The following is a 15,277-nucleotide window of genomic DNA, read 5'->3' as shown; positions in this document are numbered from 1 at the left end:
AGTTCGCCTACCAGAACAACAGATCATTGGATGATGCTGTCTCCCTGGCTCTGCATACAGCCTTGGAACACCTGGACACTAAGAACTCGTATGTGAGAATGCTGTTTGTGGACTACAGTTCAGCATTCAATTCCATCATACCCAGTCAACTGGTGACAAAGCTCAGGGGATTAGGTCTGTGCAACTCTGTCTGCAACTGGCTGCTGGACTTTCTTATCGAGAGACCACAGGTGGTGCGAATAGGCATTAAAACATCAACACCACTCACCCTGAGCACTGGAACCCCACAAGGCTGCTGTCTGAGTCCAAGGTTGTATTCCCTATTTACTCACGACTGCACAGCAAGACACAGCAACAACCACATCATTAAGTTTGCAGATGACACCACTATAATAGGACTGATCAGTGATGATGACGAGTCCACTTACAGGGATGAAGTCGTACAGCTGCTTAGGTGGTGTCATAGCAATAACCTGGACTTGAACATAAAGAAAACGAAAGAGCTAATAGTGGACTTTCGGAGACACAGGCCATACACTCACAGCCCACTCAGTATTGATGGAACGGAAGTGGAAACAGTCACCAGCTTTAGGTTTTTGGGAATTCACATCTCTAAAGATCTAACCTGGACTGTGAACACTGACTCTATCATGAAGAAGGCTCAGCAGCGCCTTTATTTCTTGAGGTGCCTCAAGCAATGGGGGATGCCAATACATGTGTTGGTGAACTTCTACCGCTGCACCATCGAGAGCATCCTCACCAACGGGATCACCGTGTGGTATGGCAACACCTCTTCGCGAGAAAGAAAGGCACTGCAGAGAATGGTCAATATGGCCCAGAAGATCATCGGCTGCGGTCTCACCGAGATTAAACAGCTCTATGAGGACCGCTGCCGTGGTAGAATTCTGGCCATCACAGAGGACAGTCACCACCCCGGGCATGAGCTCTTCACCCCACTGCCCTCAGGCAAGAGATATAAGAGCATACGGACACTTACCACTAGATTCTTCAATAGCTTCTATCCACAAGCAGTGAGACTGGCGAACACATTTAGCCACACCTTACCATCACCATCTACCTTTTTATGATTTCTTATCTATTGCACATCTCCAGTCATTGTTTACACGTCTGTATTGTTTACATTCAAACTGTCTACATGTTTACTTGCACATTGTCTATTGTTTGTTTGTATATTGTCTTGATGCACTGTTTGCACTTTGTTTTGTTTTTTACACTTGTTTTACAATCGAGAGACTTTCTGTAAGTAAGAATTCCATTGTACCAGTACCGGTTACATACGGCAATAAAGTTCAAGTTCAAGTTCAAGTTCAAGATAAGATAAGATCATTTTATTAGCCATATGCAATTTCTTGCATTAGGAATTTGTCTTTTCGCATACCCCAGCTTGCTCTCCATGTGACACACAGGCACACAGATGGAGAGAGAGAAGCTTGGGGTCAGAGCACAGGGCAGCCAATTAAAAAGGCACCCCTGGAGCAGTTGGGGTTAAGGGCCTTGCTCAGGGGCCCAACAGAGTAGGACTCTTCTACCAGCCACAGGATTTGAACCAACAACCTTCCAACCACAGGCAGAGATCCTTAGCCACAGTGCCACTGCTCCACCATCTCTCAAATAATGATTCACAACTATGAGAACCGTTTCTCTTCACCAGATAAAGCATGTCAGTCTTTCATCAAATATAAAAAATCCTTTTGTGCATAAATTTATTTCAGACCTCATCAGAGATCACATATAGCTGTGGAAGCCCGATTCCGCCAGGGAGTAAAAATAAACGCGCTATGGTATCTCGCAATTGCGACTTAGTATCTCAGAATTCAGACTTAGTATCTCAGAATTGCAACTTGAAAACGGAGAATTGCGACTTAAAAACTCAGAATTTATATCTCACATTTGCGACTTCGAAATAGCCCACATTTCATTGTCTGTCCTTTTGTTATTGTAACAGATTCAGATTCTAGGGCTTGTGCCCTTGCCGCTCCCACCCTAGTTCATGCTTCACTGCATTGGCTCGAACCCAGTTTTCAAGTCATAATTCTGAGTTTTTAAGTCGTAATTCTGAGATACTAAGTTGAAATTCTGAGATACCAAGTCGCAATTCTGAGATACTAAGTCGCAATTGCGAGATACAGTACCATAGCGCATTTTTTTTTACTCCCTGGCGGAAACGGGCTTCCATAGATAGCTGTTACCAGTATGTTCAAAACGCAAAACCTTTACATTAAGAGTTCTGAAAAGTCATATTTTTTAAAAACTAAACTAATGGCAACATTGTAATAATTTGAAAAAGTGATGTTAAAACAGGCATTATCTGATTAGTAGATTGGGGAATTATACAGTATAAGGTTATATACTGTAAACTATTTAAAGCCAACGACAAGGGAGCATCCTTATTTTAATCCTCTTACTTACCTCCCATTGTCAAAAAAATTGCTCTTGCATTAATATATTGTGGATAAAATGCCTCACCTGATTGATGTGCTTCAGTTTATCAATGATCTGGTTTATTAAAGGATCGGTTCCTTTCACTTTTACTTCTGGGTTGGCCATCTGAGCTTTAATGCCATTGCCAACTACTCGGAGGGTGTAACTGGAAAAGAAAACAGAAAAACTAGTACTACTTATTTGTCATAGATTCCAGTATGACAAGGAACAATAAAAACAAGTTTAGTAACCTATGTTTTGGTGGATGCTAAACAAAATTTTAAGCATAATATATTTCTGTTTACTTTATTAATTCTAATACAAATATGTGCAGACAATAATACATGTATTTTTATTTAACTGTTATATAAAAATAAATTATTTTTTAAATGTATGCACATGTTGTTATACCCTCCTTGGATGTATTTCTCCCTGCCAGATGTCCACTCAGTTTTAGAGCAGTGGTCTAAGATGAACTGGAGTGATTTAAGAAACAACTAAAATATCTAAATAAACACCTAAAGATGTGAAGTTGTTACTGAGCTACAAAAAAAGAGGTATAATCTGCAAATATAACTTGCTGTTACTATAAAAACAGACCAGTATTGTAAAATTACTATGAAGAAAGCAAATAAAAACAGAAGAGAAAAACAGATATGTGAGGTATGATGGTGTAAAAACTGCAATTTTCCATTGCCACCTAGAGACAAATGTGAGAGGGTTACCCAGAAAGGAGTCACCTTTAATGTCTGACACCATATACACTACAATTTTGTCAACTTACACAGACAATCCTTGACATTTCCTAGCTAATACACAGTTTCCTTGAATGGCACACATGGAGGACTAGATTTATAGTATAGCTATAAAAGTTGCACATGCTCTTAATTCTTAGGTCACTCACATGCTAATTATAACAGCCCTGTATGTGTTAACTCACAAAAAACAGCATTTTTAATAAATACATTAAACCAACCTTCATGGGGATGGCACATACATAGGAAATAGGCCTCAAAGGAGGATCAAATGCAGCAAGACAGTAAAAGCAAAAAGGAGAAAGAGAGGAATCATCATAGAAAGAGAATATTGACTCATGGGAGAGTTTACCTCTTTTAAACAGACCAGAAACATGTTACAACTAAGCTGAATGCAGCCGCAGGAGTGGTGATTGGACTTGACCCAAGTGCAAGAAACCAGAGAGTGGTGGAAACACTCAAAGAGACCAGATTGGTTGGGAATCGAGCACTCCAGGACGGAGGGAAAGTGAAGTGCTAATAGGGGGTCTCCTTGAGACCAGGCCAGGTGTAATTTATCAGCTTAGTCTCCCAGGATCATTACTCCAACAGAAGCTCTCAGGTGCAATCAGCATCGGATACCCAAGTGCCCTTTGGACCAATCAGGGTAGACATCCGCTAGGAACAGGGGACAAAAGTGTCCCATCCTGTAGTCCCCTCTCTTCTTCCGGAGCCCCATTTCAGTACAGCTGCTGGGGAGGCTTCTAGTCAGAGCCCGGGAACAAACGAATCCTCAGGGAGCTCAGGCTAATGAGGTGTCGTTCATTCGGTTTTCAAGCAGATTCCTAATGCCTGGCTCCCTAGGAAAGAGAGGTGAAGACTTCACTGGGGCGCTGGTTGGTGGCTAGGAAGGGAATAGAAAAAGTGGCCAAGGCAGCCCAAAAAAGAAAAGTGATAGAGAAAAAAAGAGCCCTGAAATGCTGGAAGAAAAAGGCTGCCCCAAAGCGAAGCTGAGAAGGCAGGAGCAATGAGGGCATTTGGAGAAAGTGGCCACAATTCAGGTTAGGTTTTTTCAGTGAGGGCAATTGCTGAGGAATCCTCATTACGGGACAACAGATGCTGCCCCCTAAATGAGATCAGGCAATCAATGGAATGTGGGAGCCAACTGAGTATGGTCCAGGTACCAGGGCAGAGGAGCAGTCCGAGAAAGTCGTTGAAAAATCAGCCTGCAGGAACAGAAGAGCATGGGCTGTGCTAAGACATACTGCCAGGGAGGAGGTAAGAGGGAAAATGGAATAATGATGAAGCCCCGCAACACAGGTGCCTTGGCATTATAAAGGAAAAGGGGGAATTTAATAATTGGGATAATAATATTTAGAATGGATCCGATGAAAGGTCTGAGTGGAAAGCCCTGGAAAACAGTGAATCCTCATGAGAATGCCCCAGTTTCCCAGGGTAACCTTAGGCCGAGAGACGCTGCAGGAAAGCAATAAAAACAACACCTACTGTAGATTATGTCTAGGTAATCCGAACACAATAGGATAACAGTACTCTTTATAAGAGGGTTTGCTATTTTGTTTATTAGAGGGAATTCTGGTTTCCTATATTTTGGAATTCACAGGTTAGAATCTCATTTTGGTTAATGATGCATTGTTTAAAATAGAAAAATTGGTTCCCATTAATTTGTTAACATCAGTTTAATGAGAGAGATTTAGTCTTGAACTGCATAATTTTGCTTAATATGAAGCAGGTTCCCCCTGCTATTTAAGGTGTTTATCACAAAAATGTTCTATTTCTGTAGGAGGCAGGATCTGTAAATGTCTGTAAATAATAAATGTGAAACATTCTGTGATTATAATAATAATAATAATAATAATAATTGCTTACACTTATATAGCACTTTTCTGGACACTCCACTCAAAGCGCTTTACAGGTAATGGGGACTCCCCTCCACCACCACCAATGTGCAGCATCCACCTGGATGACGCGACAGCAGCCATAATGCGTCAGAACGCTCACCACACATCAGCTATTAGTGGGGAGGAGAGCAGAGTAATGAAGCCAATTCATAGATGGGGATCATTAGGAGGCCACGATTGGTAAGGGCCAATGGGAAATATGGCCAGGACGCCGGGGTAATAAAAAATAATAAAAAATGTTATTAAACCATCCAGTCATTACCCCATAACTGTGCTGGAGAATAAAGAATTCCTGTGCTTTGATATGCCTACAGTAGTATTCCCCGATTTTAGTGGGTAAACATATCATAAATCTTTGTAATTTGCTTGCAAACTGGTGTCAGGACCGTATGTTTGTATTTATTTGATAATTTCTTACTTTACAATTTTATCATCCCCTTTTTTAACAAAATTATTTAAATAACAAATAATACATGTTAAATAATGCATGTGAAGCTAAATATTACAAAAGCATGTAAAGTAATGGGATTATGCACTGAGTATTTTATTTTCAAAATATGTGCAATCCGGTTACATGAGTGTGAGGCATGCATGTGGTTCATGAATTTGAATTGCATAAAAGCTGAGGTTACTGTGCTCTGGGTGCAGAGAAAAACTGACTGTAGTATGAATGGTGGATTTGCATTTTGATATCTCTCTTGAAGACCTCATAGAGGAAAGTCATTTCTGCATCTTAATTATTATTTATGATGATGATAATGCAATTTCTCTGATATTATTTCATTTTTCACTATAGGCAAGCATTGTTTATTCCATATTGATGCGAAATATAAGTGGGGGTCTAACTTGAAAAGTACATAGTGAATTAGAGAACATGATGCAGTATGTATGTGAGTTACATATTTTAACTGAATATATAATATAATTTATGGTTTATGTTTAATGTACATTTGTACATTGGTTTATGTTTAATGTTTCTGCATAAGCAATGACAGCAGGTGGATGTGAATGCAGAATTCCTATGATGTAAGTTCTATCCTTTTCTGAAGTCCCAGTGAATAAAATGATTCAGTTCCTGTGTCATCCTTTAACTCCATCAAGCACAATACAGAGTAGGAGCGTGTTATGCATTGAAGGTTTTGAGGCTATCCTTTTCAAGCTTGCCATATTCTATTATTTTAATTGCAAAACTAGGCTTCATGTATGTATTAGAACTTATTTCAAAGCTAGATTCCAAACCACTTTTGATCTGAATAACAAATTGAGGATGGGCAATGTATGTTTCATGCACAGCAAGTTTTCAAATAACCCTACAGACCTTTAAAAATGAGAACGGCAGCTACCTTTATTGAAAACATTTCCTTGACATGTTCCACTGTACTACTGTACTGCTTCAAAAACAAACATTTTAAGTAATACTCTTTATTTTATGTTCTCTGTCACTTGAGTGACGGAAACAGCTATTTGATATGAAATTCCCCAGGGGCTAGAAAAGATCCAGTGTTGTCAGATTGAAAATATGCAGACACACAGTTCAATTAACTTTAACATTCAAAAACATTATGTTCAGTGTACAATATATTCACCAATCTGTTATTGTTTTTAATGTTTTTAATTAAATATTTACTTAACCCTTGAAGGAAACAATGCAAGAGAAATCTCAGACCATTTACCAATAATGTTCCTTGAATCTTTCATTGTTTAGAAGGGCATGTCTAGATTAGAACTGACATCTGTCTCATAAATAATCAAATGAATCAAAATACATAAATACAGCTGAACGGTGTGGATCAGGGGTCACTAACAGTTCAGTCACAGTCAACTGGTAGCTCTCTCTTCCAATGAGCAGCTTGCCTTAAGCTTTGAAAATATAGAAGTAACCTAACCATGGATTTTGGGATGTACAGTAACAATGCAAATCAATATTAAGGAGCATAATTTGCTACCATTGGTATCATGAATGGAGAGGCAGGTCTGTCAATAAATAAGCAATTTTAATTAAGGAGGGTTTTTTATGTGTTAAAAACAAGTGTTTATATCTCATCTTCATTGTGAAAGCTGTCATTGAACAAAGAGAATTGTCCGCAAGCATTTTTCAACACAATGTAATAATTCTGAAAAAAAGACTTTCCTACATGATAAATGAAGCCTGTGTTAAAAAAGTTAACTGAACCCAGCATGACAAGTATAGAAGTTGTATATTTACTAAACCAGTGAAGAAGGTTATTGTAGTAATAAAGCTGTTATTTGTTAGACCGAAAACAAAGCAGATTTTACAGATGTTAAGAACACTGTGATATTTATTTCCAATAATCTAGAAGAATTTAAAGACTTCACCGACAGGTTTGAAATTATTTTTCTATGTTCTAAAGTGCAGTTAGAGACAGAGTGCACAGCAAGAATGGTATCCAATGCAATGGAACAGTTATTGTTCAAGTGCAAGTTATTTCTATTGTAGTGTTTCATAGCCGTTCAGGGACGCCAAATATGTAACGTTGTGGCTCTCTGAAGGCACCAGTTCTGTAGGGTTTGGGCATTTACTGAGACAATTATCAATTGTAGCAGTAAATCACAAAGTTGATTCTTTTGATGGCTTTAGAATCCAACCATGCGACATAACTCAAACAACGCACACGCACAGGTACTAATACACGAGGATACATTTATTAATACATAGAATATGCATATAAACCTAACAGATCTTATCGAGAGGGTTATCAGAATACAAAAGGTATATATTCAATCAGTTACGAAGAGTTACACATCAAGAGGACATACGTTCAGTATATCATTCATTAAGACCGTTTCATAAATGAACTTGGTTATAACTTCTACATTAGATACTCAAAACAAGTACACAACTCTTAGGAATTAAATTGATATCAACTGGTTGGGATAACAATTGAATTCTCGAGCTGTAATGCAGTGAAGTTGAATACTCATCCAATCTCTGGGGATTCAGATCTCCTGCGGGCACAAAAACAGTTGCAGGCTGTTGCTGTCCAATCCGCGCTCTCTGGCTCCGTGCCAGGCTGTGCTGTGCGGCTTCCGACGGTGCGCTGCAGATGCTCACTGGCCGGCTAGTTAGTGTTGGTTTTAACTAGCAAAGTTTGTGCACAGGAGAAAAGATGACTGTGGGTCCCAGCAAGTCAGGAAGAGGACCGGTTCGTTCCTGATGAAGAGCTAGTTCTGAATAGTGATTCAGTTGTCCACAGTTCTGACCTGTTCACGAGGCCTGCTGCTGGTTACTCTCTGGCAACCTCCACTCTAGACTCTTAGAACAAAGGAAAGTTCTGGCACTCGGACACACTGGCCGTTCCGTGGTTGTCCGGGCTGAGTCTCAGGATGGTCAGGAGGCGCGCTGCGAGAATGTCCTGCCCTTGGGAGCCTTCTGCTCCTGGGCCATCCTGCCCTGGAATTCTCCTTTGAATTCCCTTTAGAACAGTCCACAGAATCCTCTCCAGAATCTTACTGAATCTCCCGAATCTGAATCTGAATCTCCCAGGCTCTCTGTGTTGCCTGTTTTTACCTGGAGGAACTTCAGCTCATTCATTGGCTGAAAGTTCCATGGGCATCAGAGTCCCACGTGGGTTACTCGGCCCTACCAGTCCCTGATTGGTTGATCAAGGTGAGATATGAGTCACTTACTCCTGACACTTAGGAATGCAGTCCAGATGTCCAACTGGCACTCCCTAGACAGATAGGCGCCAATGGATGACCATTGATCATGATAGCCAGACTTAGCTAAGTGCATCCCCCTTTGGGAGCTGTCCTAGGAAACCTTAAATCACCCTGCACTAATGGTCTCTCTGTGGCTGCACCACAGAGATGAACAGAGAAATGGGGCCTCATTTGGGAAGCTCAGAAACACTTAATTCTGCCTTATTATTAAGCCTCGCCGCTACACTATTTACTTCAAATATTGTTGAAGTCTTCACCATTTAAGTGGAAATCTTGACACTGTTGCTTTGAAAGTCATAAGTGGGGGAACAAAAATGTTTAATGTGCTTAACAATTATTTTATCAAAAGGAATGTGCCAACTGGGCAGCTAATATCAATAACAACAAATGGGGTACCAATAATGGGTAGGCATCATGATAAGTTTCATTGTAAAATTACAAAGCAGACTTTGATTACCCTCATTTCTTGGTTATTAAAATTAGTTTTGATTGTGCAAAAGTCTTCCAAAATCATCAATGTACATATGTTTTCAGTGAGATGTTAATCCATGTTTAGCAATGGTTTTCTACACACTGAGGACCAGTGGCTAAGTGTTGTTTTTATTTCCCTTGTCTCTAAAAACAAAGTTTTCATGCAGCTGAGAAATGAAAGTACCACCCAAATAACAGACAATGAATGTCTGTCTGAAAGATGTGACATAAGAAGTGAACAGCCTAAGCTGTGAATAAAAAGGGAAAGAAATGGCAATTACAAACATAATGTGGTTCAAATCATAACTTAACCTTTAGATTACAAATGCAAGACAAATGCAACATTTTCCTTCAGTGCTTCAAATGCTGGTAGTAAACAAAGCCAAGGCAGGTCTCCTGGGTAAAATGCAAGGACAGTAGGGTCTCAACATCTGCAGATTTAACATTTGCAAATTTGCTTACTTGCATTTCGTTCTAGCCGATGAGGTCCTATATGGGAAGAGTAGAACAGGGTGAAACCAAGCTGAACTTCCACATTAGCTGCGCAACAGACTAAGATTGCAAGATGAATCTAGCTGGTGAGCCACTCACTGCCACCTGCCAAAGTACGTACTACAGAGCATCTGCTTCGCAACATGAAGTTTTTATATTGTAATGAAAGCTCCCGGGTGTGTCAGCATGGTGGGGAATGACAGACTGGAGACAATTTTACAGGCTCACTGACAGTTTCATTGGAGTGTGGCGTTCTTATCACAGAGGCAGAGAGAAAAAGTGCAGGCTGGAAGCAGAGGAGGGATATGTGCTGTTTATTTTAGCTGATCAATAAGTTTGTGATTACTGTTATTTTTTTTAGTTCATTAACTTTACTTAAATTAACTTAAAGTCAAAGCATTAATACTTTAAATATCATATAGGACAGGGTTACTTATGTCATATATACTATATATACTGTATAACTATGTGACAGTATATGGGTGGACTTAGTTTTGCAGTAGGCAAATTTGGCTCGGCAACGAACCTTTTGCGAATGTCGAGACCCTACTGTACAGTACCCTACTGACTTGGCCTGATATTCAGGATAAGATTTAATGTTTTTCTTGATTTTAAGCATTGGAATCGTGCATGATGTTTACTTCAAACACCTTGGAAATTGATGTTAGTGTAATGTATGAACAAGTTCACTATGTAACCCGGATTGGGTAGTATTGGAAATGGATATCCACTTTTTTTTCATATTTGTGGAAAGTGACATCCATCCAGGTGTGAGCTTGGTCAGTACCTGGATAGGAGACCTCCTGGGAAAAAACTAAGGTTGCTGCTGGAAGAAGTGTTAGTGGGGCCAGCAGGGAGCGCTCACCCTGAGGTCCATGTGGGTCCTAATCCCCCAGTATAGTGACGGGGACACTATACTGTAAACAGGCGCCGTCCTTCGGATGAGACGTAAAACCGAGGTCCTGACTCTCTGTGGTCATTAAAAATCCCAGGGCGTTTCTCGTAAAGAGTAGGGGTGTAACCCCGGCGACCTGGCCAAATTCCCATTGGCTCTTACCAATCATGGCCTCCTAATAATCCCCCTCTATGAATTGGCTACATTACTCTGCTTTCCTCCCCACTGATAGCTAATGTGTGGTGAGTGTTCTGGCGCACTATGGCTGCCGTCGCATCATTCAGGTGGATGCTGCACATTGGTGGTAGTGGAGGGGAGTCCCCATTACCTGTAAAGCGCTTTGAGCGGAGTGTCCAGAACAGTGCTATATAAGTGTAAGCAATTATTATTATTATCTACAGTACATCTAAAACTGTTACTGATTTTGGACTCATGTGGATACAGACAAGTAACATCCTCACAACAGCACTATAATTTTGCCCCATATATCTTGATGAGTCTGCCTTTTCTGACATGAATTCAAACAAATCAAAATACCAAACCCATCTGACTGATACGCATCTTAATAATTCCACATAGTTTGCCCTCTCAACATACAAGCTGAATTCCACACTTCAGTGGACTCCATCATTTTTAAGACAGATTATTAAATTATTTTATAATTGTTAAATGTTTACTTTACAATCATCAATCAATACATTTTGAGTACATGTAGCTCAGGATTTATTTTATTAATCTCCTGTAGCTCTCAACAAAAAAGGTTGGAAACTCCTGATCTACTGTTTGAATGTACCTGTTTTTTTAAATATGGTATTTTTGTTGTGGCTCTAACACCCAAATTATTCAACATCATCACTGCTTCTATCCTTCCTGTTATCACTCAGGTCTATCCTATCTGACAGGTATCAGCCTCCCATAATCTGCTTTCTACCCTCAGTGACATAACGTAATCCTATCAAACAAAATAAACACCAGAGGATGAGTTTATCAAGTTAATGCAATCAACTATCTTGGCTCATATAAAAGCTACTGCACAGTTAAACCCCCAAAAAATCTAAAAAAAAATCTGAATCTTCTTCTGCTTTTGAAATATGTGAATTCAACCTGATAATATAAAACATTTACAAAACATGCCTAAAATAAAATTGAATATGTAAAATTTAAATGTGCAGTACCTTATTTTAGGACAATATTCAGTGTTTCCATGCGTTGGGGTTTCTCTGACTTATAGATGTTCTTTTTTCTATATTTGGAAACCAGGTATTTTTGTCCGGCAGCAGCAGCTTTCAAGTCAATTCAAAACATTGAGATGGTATTCAAATGTGGAGACTAAGTCTATGCATTGTACTTCAGTATTTTGTGTTTTAGTTTGTATTTTATGTTTTGATCATATCTTCTGTCTCTCACAAAGTCAAGCCTACGGCTCTTAAAAAAATAATTGTCCTAAGCTAAGTGCAGCATGATGAATATGATCTCTATGTTAAAAAAGAACAACCATCTGCTCTTATTTTTTTTCCTGAGAAACCCAGTAATGCATCATGTCTCTTCATGTAAACCCTCTTGTGATGCCCTATTAATTTAATCAAAGTATACACATATACAATTAACAAATACTGTATATTGATGTAAGCATTAAATTATTTGTTTCATGTGCACAAAACTCTAGAAATGATAACAACTAACACCTTCAGCCTCCACTATAATTATGAATATACATATATACAGAGGTGTATACAGTACTATTCAAAATTTCGGTAATACCAACTAATTCTTCGGGAAATGGAAAATTTAATTAAATATGTTATATCTGATGCATAATGAAAAAATCTAAAATGTATATCACAAAAACATAAAGTGAGGAAAATTTAGAATGTTACGTCAAGGACTGTGGATTCAAAGTAATAGTACAAAAAAGATCTAAAGTATGTGATGAAGTCAACACTGAGAAATAACCAAGAACCCTGAGAAAATACTATGTCTAAAAAGCAGTATAAATAAATATTTAAGGCACGGGCTGAAAAGAAGCAGGGTTTTATGAAATTAACTAAGTGAAACTTTTAATCATAGTACCTGTAATTCCAGTTTGTTATGGGCTAACAGAGGCTTATGTAGTAGAACTGAGGTCTTGGAAAAGATAAAAGTATTTTAAAATTTAAAAAGAGATACACAGTAGACATGTCTGAGTAGAATTAAGTCACAGAAAATTTGTCTTAACATCAAGATTTGTAGCAATAACACAAAACGATGTATTTGAAAAAGAAAAGCAGAGAGATAAATTAACTTGCATACTTCTAACACTGTTACAAAATGAAGGGTCAATAAATGTTGGGGTGGACATTATTCATTATTCCAATTGCTTTAGAAGATAAAAACTGAAGGTCTCCACAAAACATAAAAATAATAACAATATACTAACATCCAGCTGTACCATGTAGAAAATGATTTATTTATTGAAGATTTACTTTTCAGCTTGAAAAAATCCAAACTATACTACAAGTAAAGAATTACTGTATGTCTCTAAGAAACAGCAAGCTGGAAATTTGAAATTGATGCCTGGATGTAATTCCAATCAATCAGGGATTACATAGACTCAGAGAAAGACAACATAATGGATTAAATATCGAATGATCTCCAAGACATTTAGAATACTAATGCAATACCCATCCATTCATTTTCTAACTGTTTTGTCCAATTCAGGGGCACAGGTGAGACAGAGCCTATCATAGCAAAAAAAATGTAGCAGAGTAAACCCTGGATGGGACACCAGTACATCACAGAGCAGACACACAGACATTTAAACACTCATAACCAGATCCAGTTTTTCCAGAACCCAATTAAACTACTAGTGTGTGTTTGAACTGTGCTAAGAACCGGAGCACCTGAAGAAAACCCATGAAAACATTTACTGAACATATAAACTACACACAGATAGCATCTCTGGTCTTGGAATTGAATCCAGCACTGTGATTTAGCAATGATTACCAATAATTTAGCACTGTGCCACCATGCTGCCCTACTCATGCAATTTCAACCGTTAAAATAAAAAAAACACTGAAGCTAAAGTGCTTTTAAACAAATAAATGATAGACAGTGTATATGAGGCAGTGAAACCAAGAGATTCTCAAACAATTCACCAAATCACCAAGGTAATCAGTGTTATCTTGAATAGAGGGGCAACAAGGGTTGTTCTTCTCAATATTTTTAGTTATCTTTCAAATGTAAAACAGGCACCTGTCAGCCCAATAATCTTCTCTCCTGACACCCTTTACATGTACCGAGCTTTTTATCAAAACTCATCTACAATTAAGCTACATGCATTTTGTTTTAATGCCTATTGTCATGCCAATATATCACAAAAGGCAATAGAGAAACAGAAGTAAAATAACATAAAAGATGATATGATACCCTTTTGGTATCTTCAGAAAGATTCCTTGGTTCCTATGTACAGTCTTTTTGTACTCATTTAATCAACTCAATTGCCTATCCTTACTTTAAACTCTAATGTCTGCCACTGATTCTAAGGAACAAGTGAAGAGATGTGTTGCTTTTCATAACAGATTGTCGTAATACTCTGGAGTATTATGTGCAGCCTGAGTCTATAACAATTAGTATGATTACCACAGGAGCCAATACAAGAAATGAATGATTTTTAAATCAAAAAGCTGGATTAATATGATCAATGCAAATAAACTGTTTACTCATTCAGCACAATTAATCCCATCATGTAAAATGGGCATGTTAACATAACTGAGCTGGTTATACAGTATATTTCAATTATAAGATTTAAAGGCGAGTTTGAAATTTCATTATTCCACATATGAACGAATTTTATCCATACTTCAAGAATTATATTGATGAGATAAAACATACTTTAGCAACCCAAAAAACACACTATCTTCATAATAATTAATAACAATAACCTCATACTGTGACATTGTAACACCATGGCCAGTTACTGCCATTAATGTGGGGATGCATCAGAGCCCAAGTTACAAGAAAGTGGTGGAATACTCAAGGAGACACGATTGACTGAGGGCTAGAATGCTCCGGGAAAATGGGAAAGGTGAACATACAATAATTAATTACTGGCAGGTGGGGTTTAATCAGCCCAGGCCGGACATTAATGGAAAAGAAAAAGAAAAAAAACAGAGCTGACAGGCGGAGCAGGGATGGCCGCAGCTGGTCAGCAAAAAGAGAAACACAACAGCCTGGGAGATGCCAGCTGTCTGGATCCCTGGTGACTAAAGAGAGATGTTGAGATGTCAAAGTGCCAGCCGCAATAGACTGCTCATCCCAGCCCACAGACCGGAATCTGAGACCCTCGGCTCTGGGAATCTGCTACCAATTCCCCAGAAGGAAAGGGGCCAGAAAGATCTGGAAGGCCGCCCTCCAATTGGCTAGGGGTGTGGGACGGCAAGCCCACAGGCTGACGCTTGGGACAGAAAAAAGAAGTCTCCTCAAGTCAAAGCTGTAATTGTCCCCAGAGGCTTTACTGAGAGGAGGGGCCTCACAGAGCTGGCAAGGCAGGAAACCCCCACACAGTGGTCCAGTCAGAAGGCCCAGGAGTCTCCTCCAAGACCAGGCCAGGCTTGCACTCCCAAGTCTCCCAGGTCCACTCTCTGACTGAAGCTCCTGGGTGTGAT

The 15,277-nt window shown here is 39.0% G+C and overlaps 1 protein-coding gene across 3 annotated transcripts in view; it reads right to left on the bottom strand.

Annotated features, from left to right (window-relative positions):
- The window catches only part of gpc5a (glypican 5a), a 365,485-nt gene that overhangs the window by 227,487 nt on the left and 122,721 nt on the right, over positions 1-15,277 (bottom strand). For all 3 annotated transcript variants that reach the window (XM_088913593.1, XM_088913596.1, XM_088913595.1), the window contains exon 6: positions 2,488-2,608. In XM_088913593.1, the coding sequence (XP_088769719.1) occupies positions 2,488-2,608 (121 nt within the window). The remainder of the gene's footprint in view (positions 1-2,487; positions 2,609-15,277) is intronic.

This window comes from Atractosteus spatula, chromosome 4 (genome assembly GCF_055471065.1).
Source record: "Atractosteus spatula isolate fAtrSpa1 chromosome 4, fAtrSpa1.hap1, whole genome shotgun sequence".
Taxonomy (NCBI): domain Eukaryota; kingdom Metazoa; phylum Chordata; class Actinopteri; order Semionotiformes; family Lepisosteidae; genus Atractosteus; species Atractosteus spatula.
Note: the sequence above shows the minus strand (reverse complement) of the source record. Positions and strands in the feature narration are given on the sequence as shown.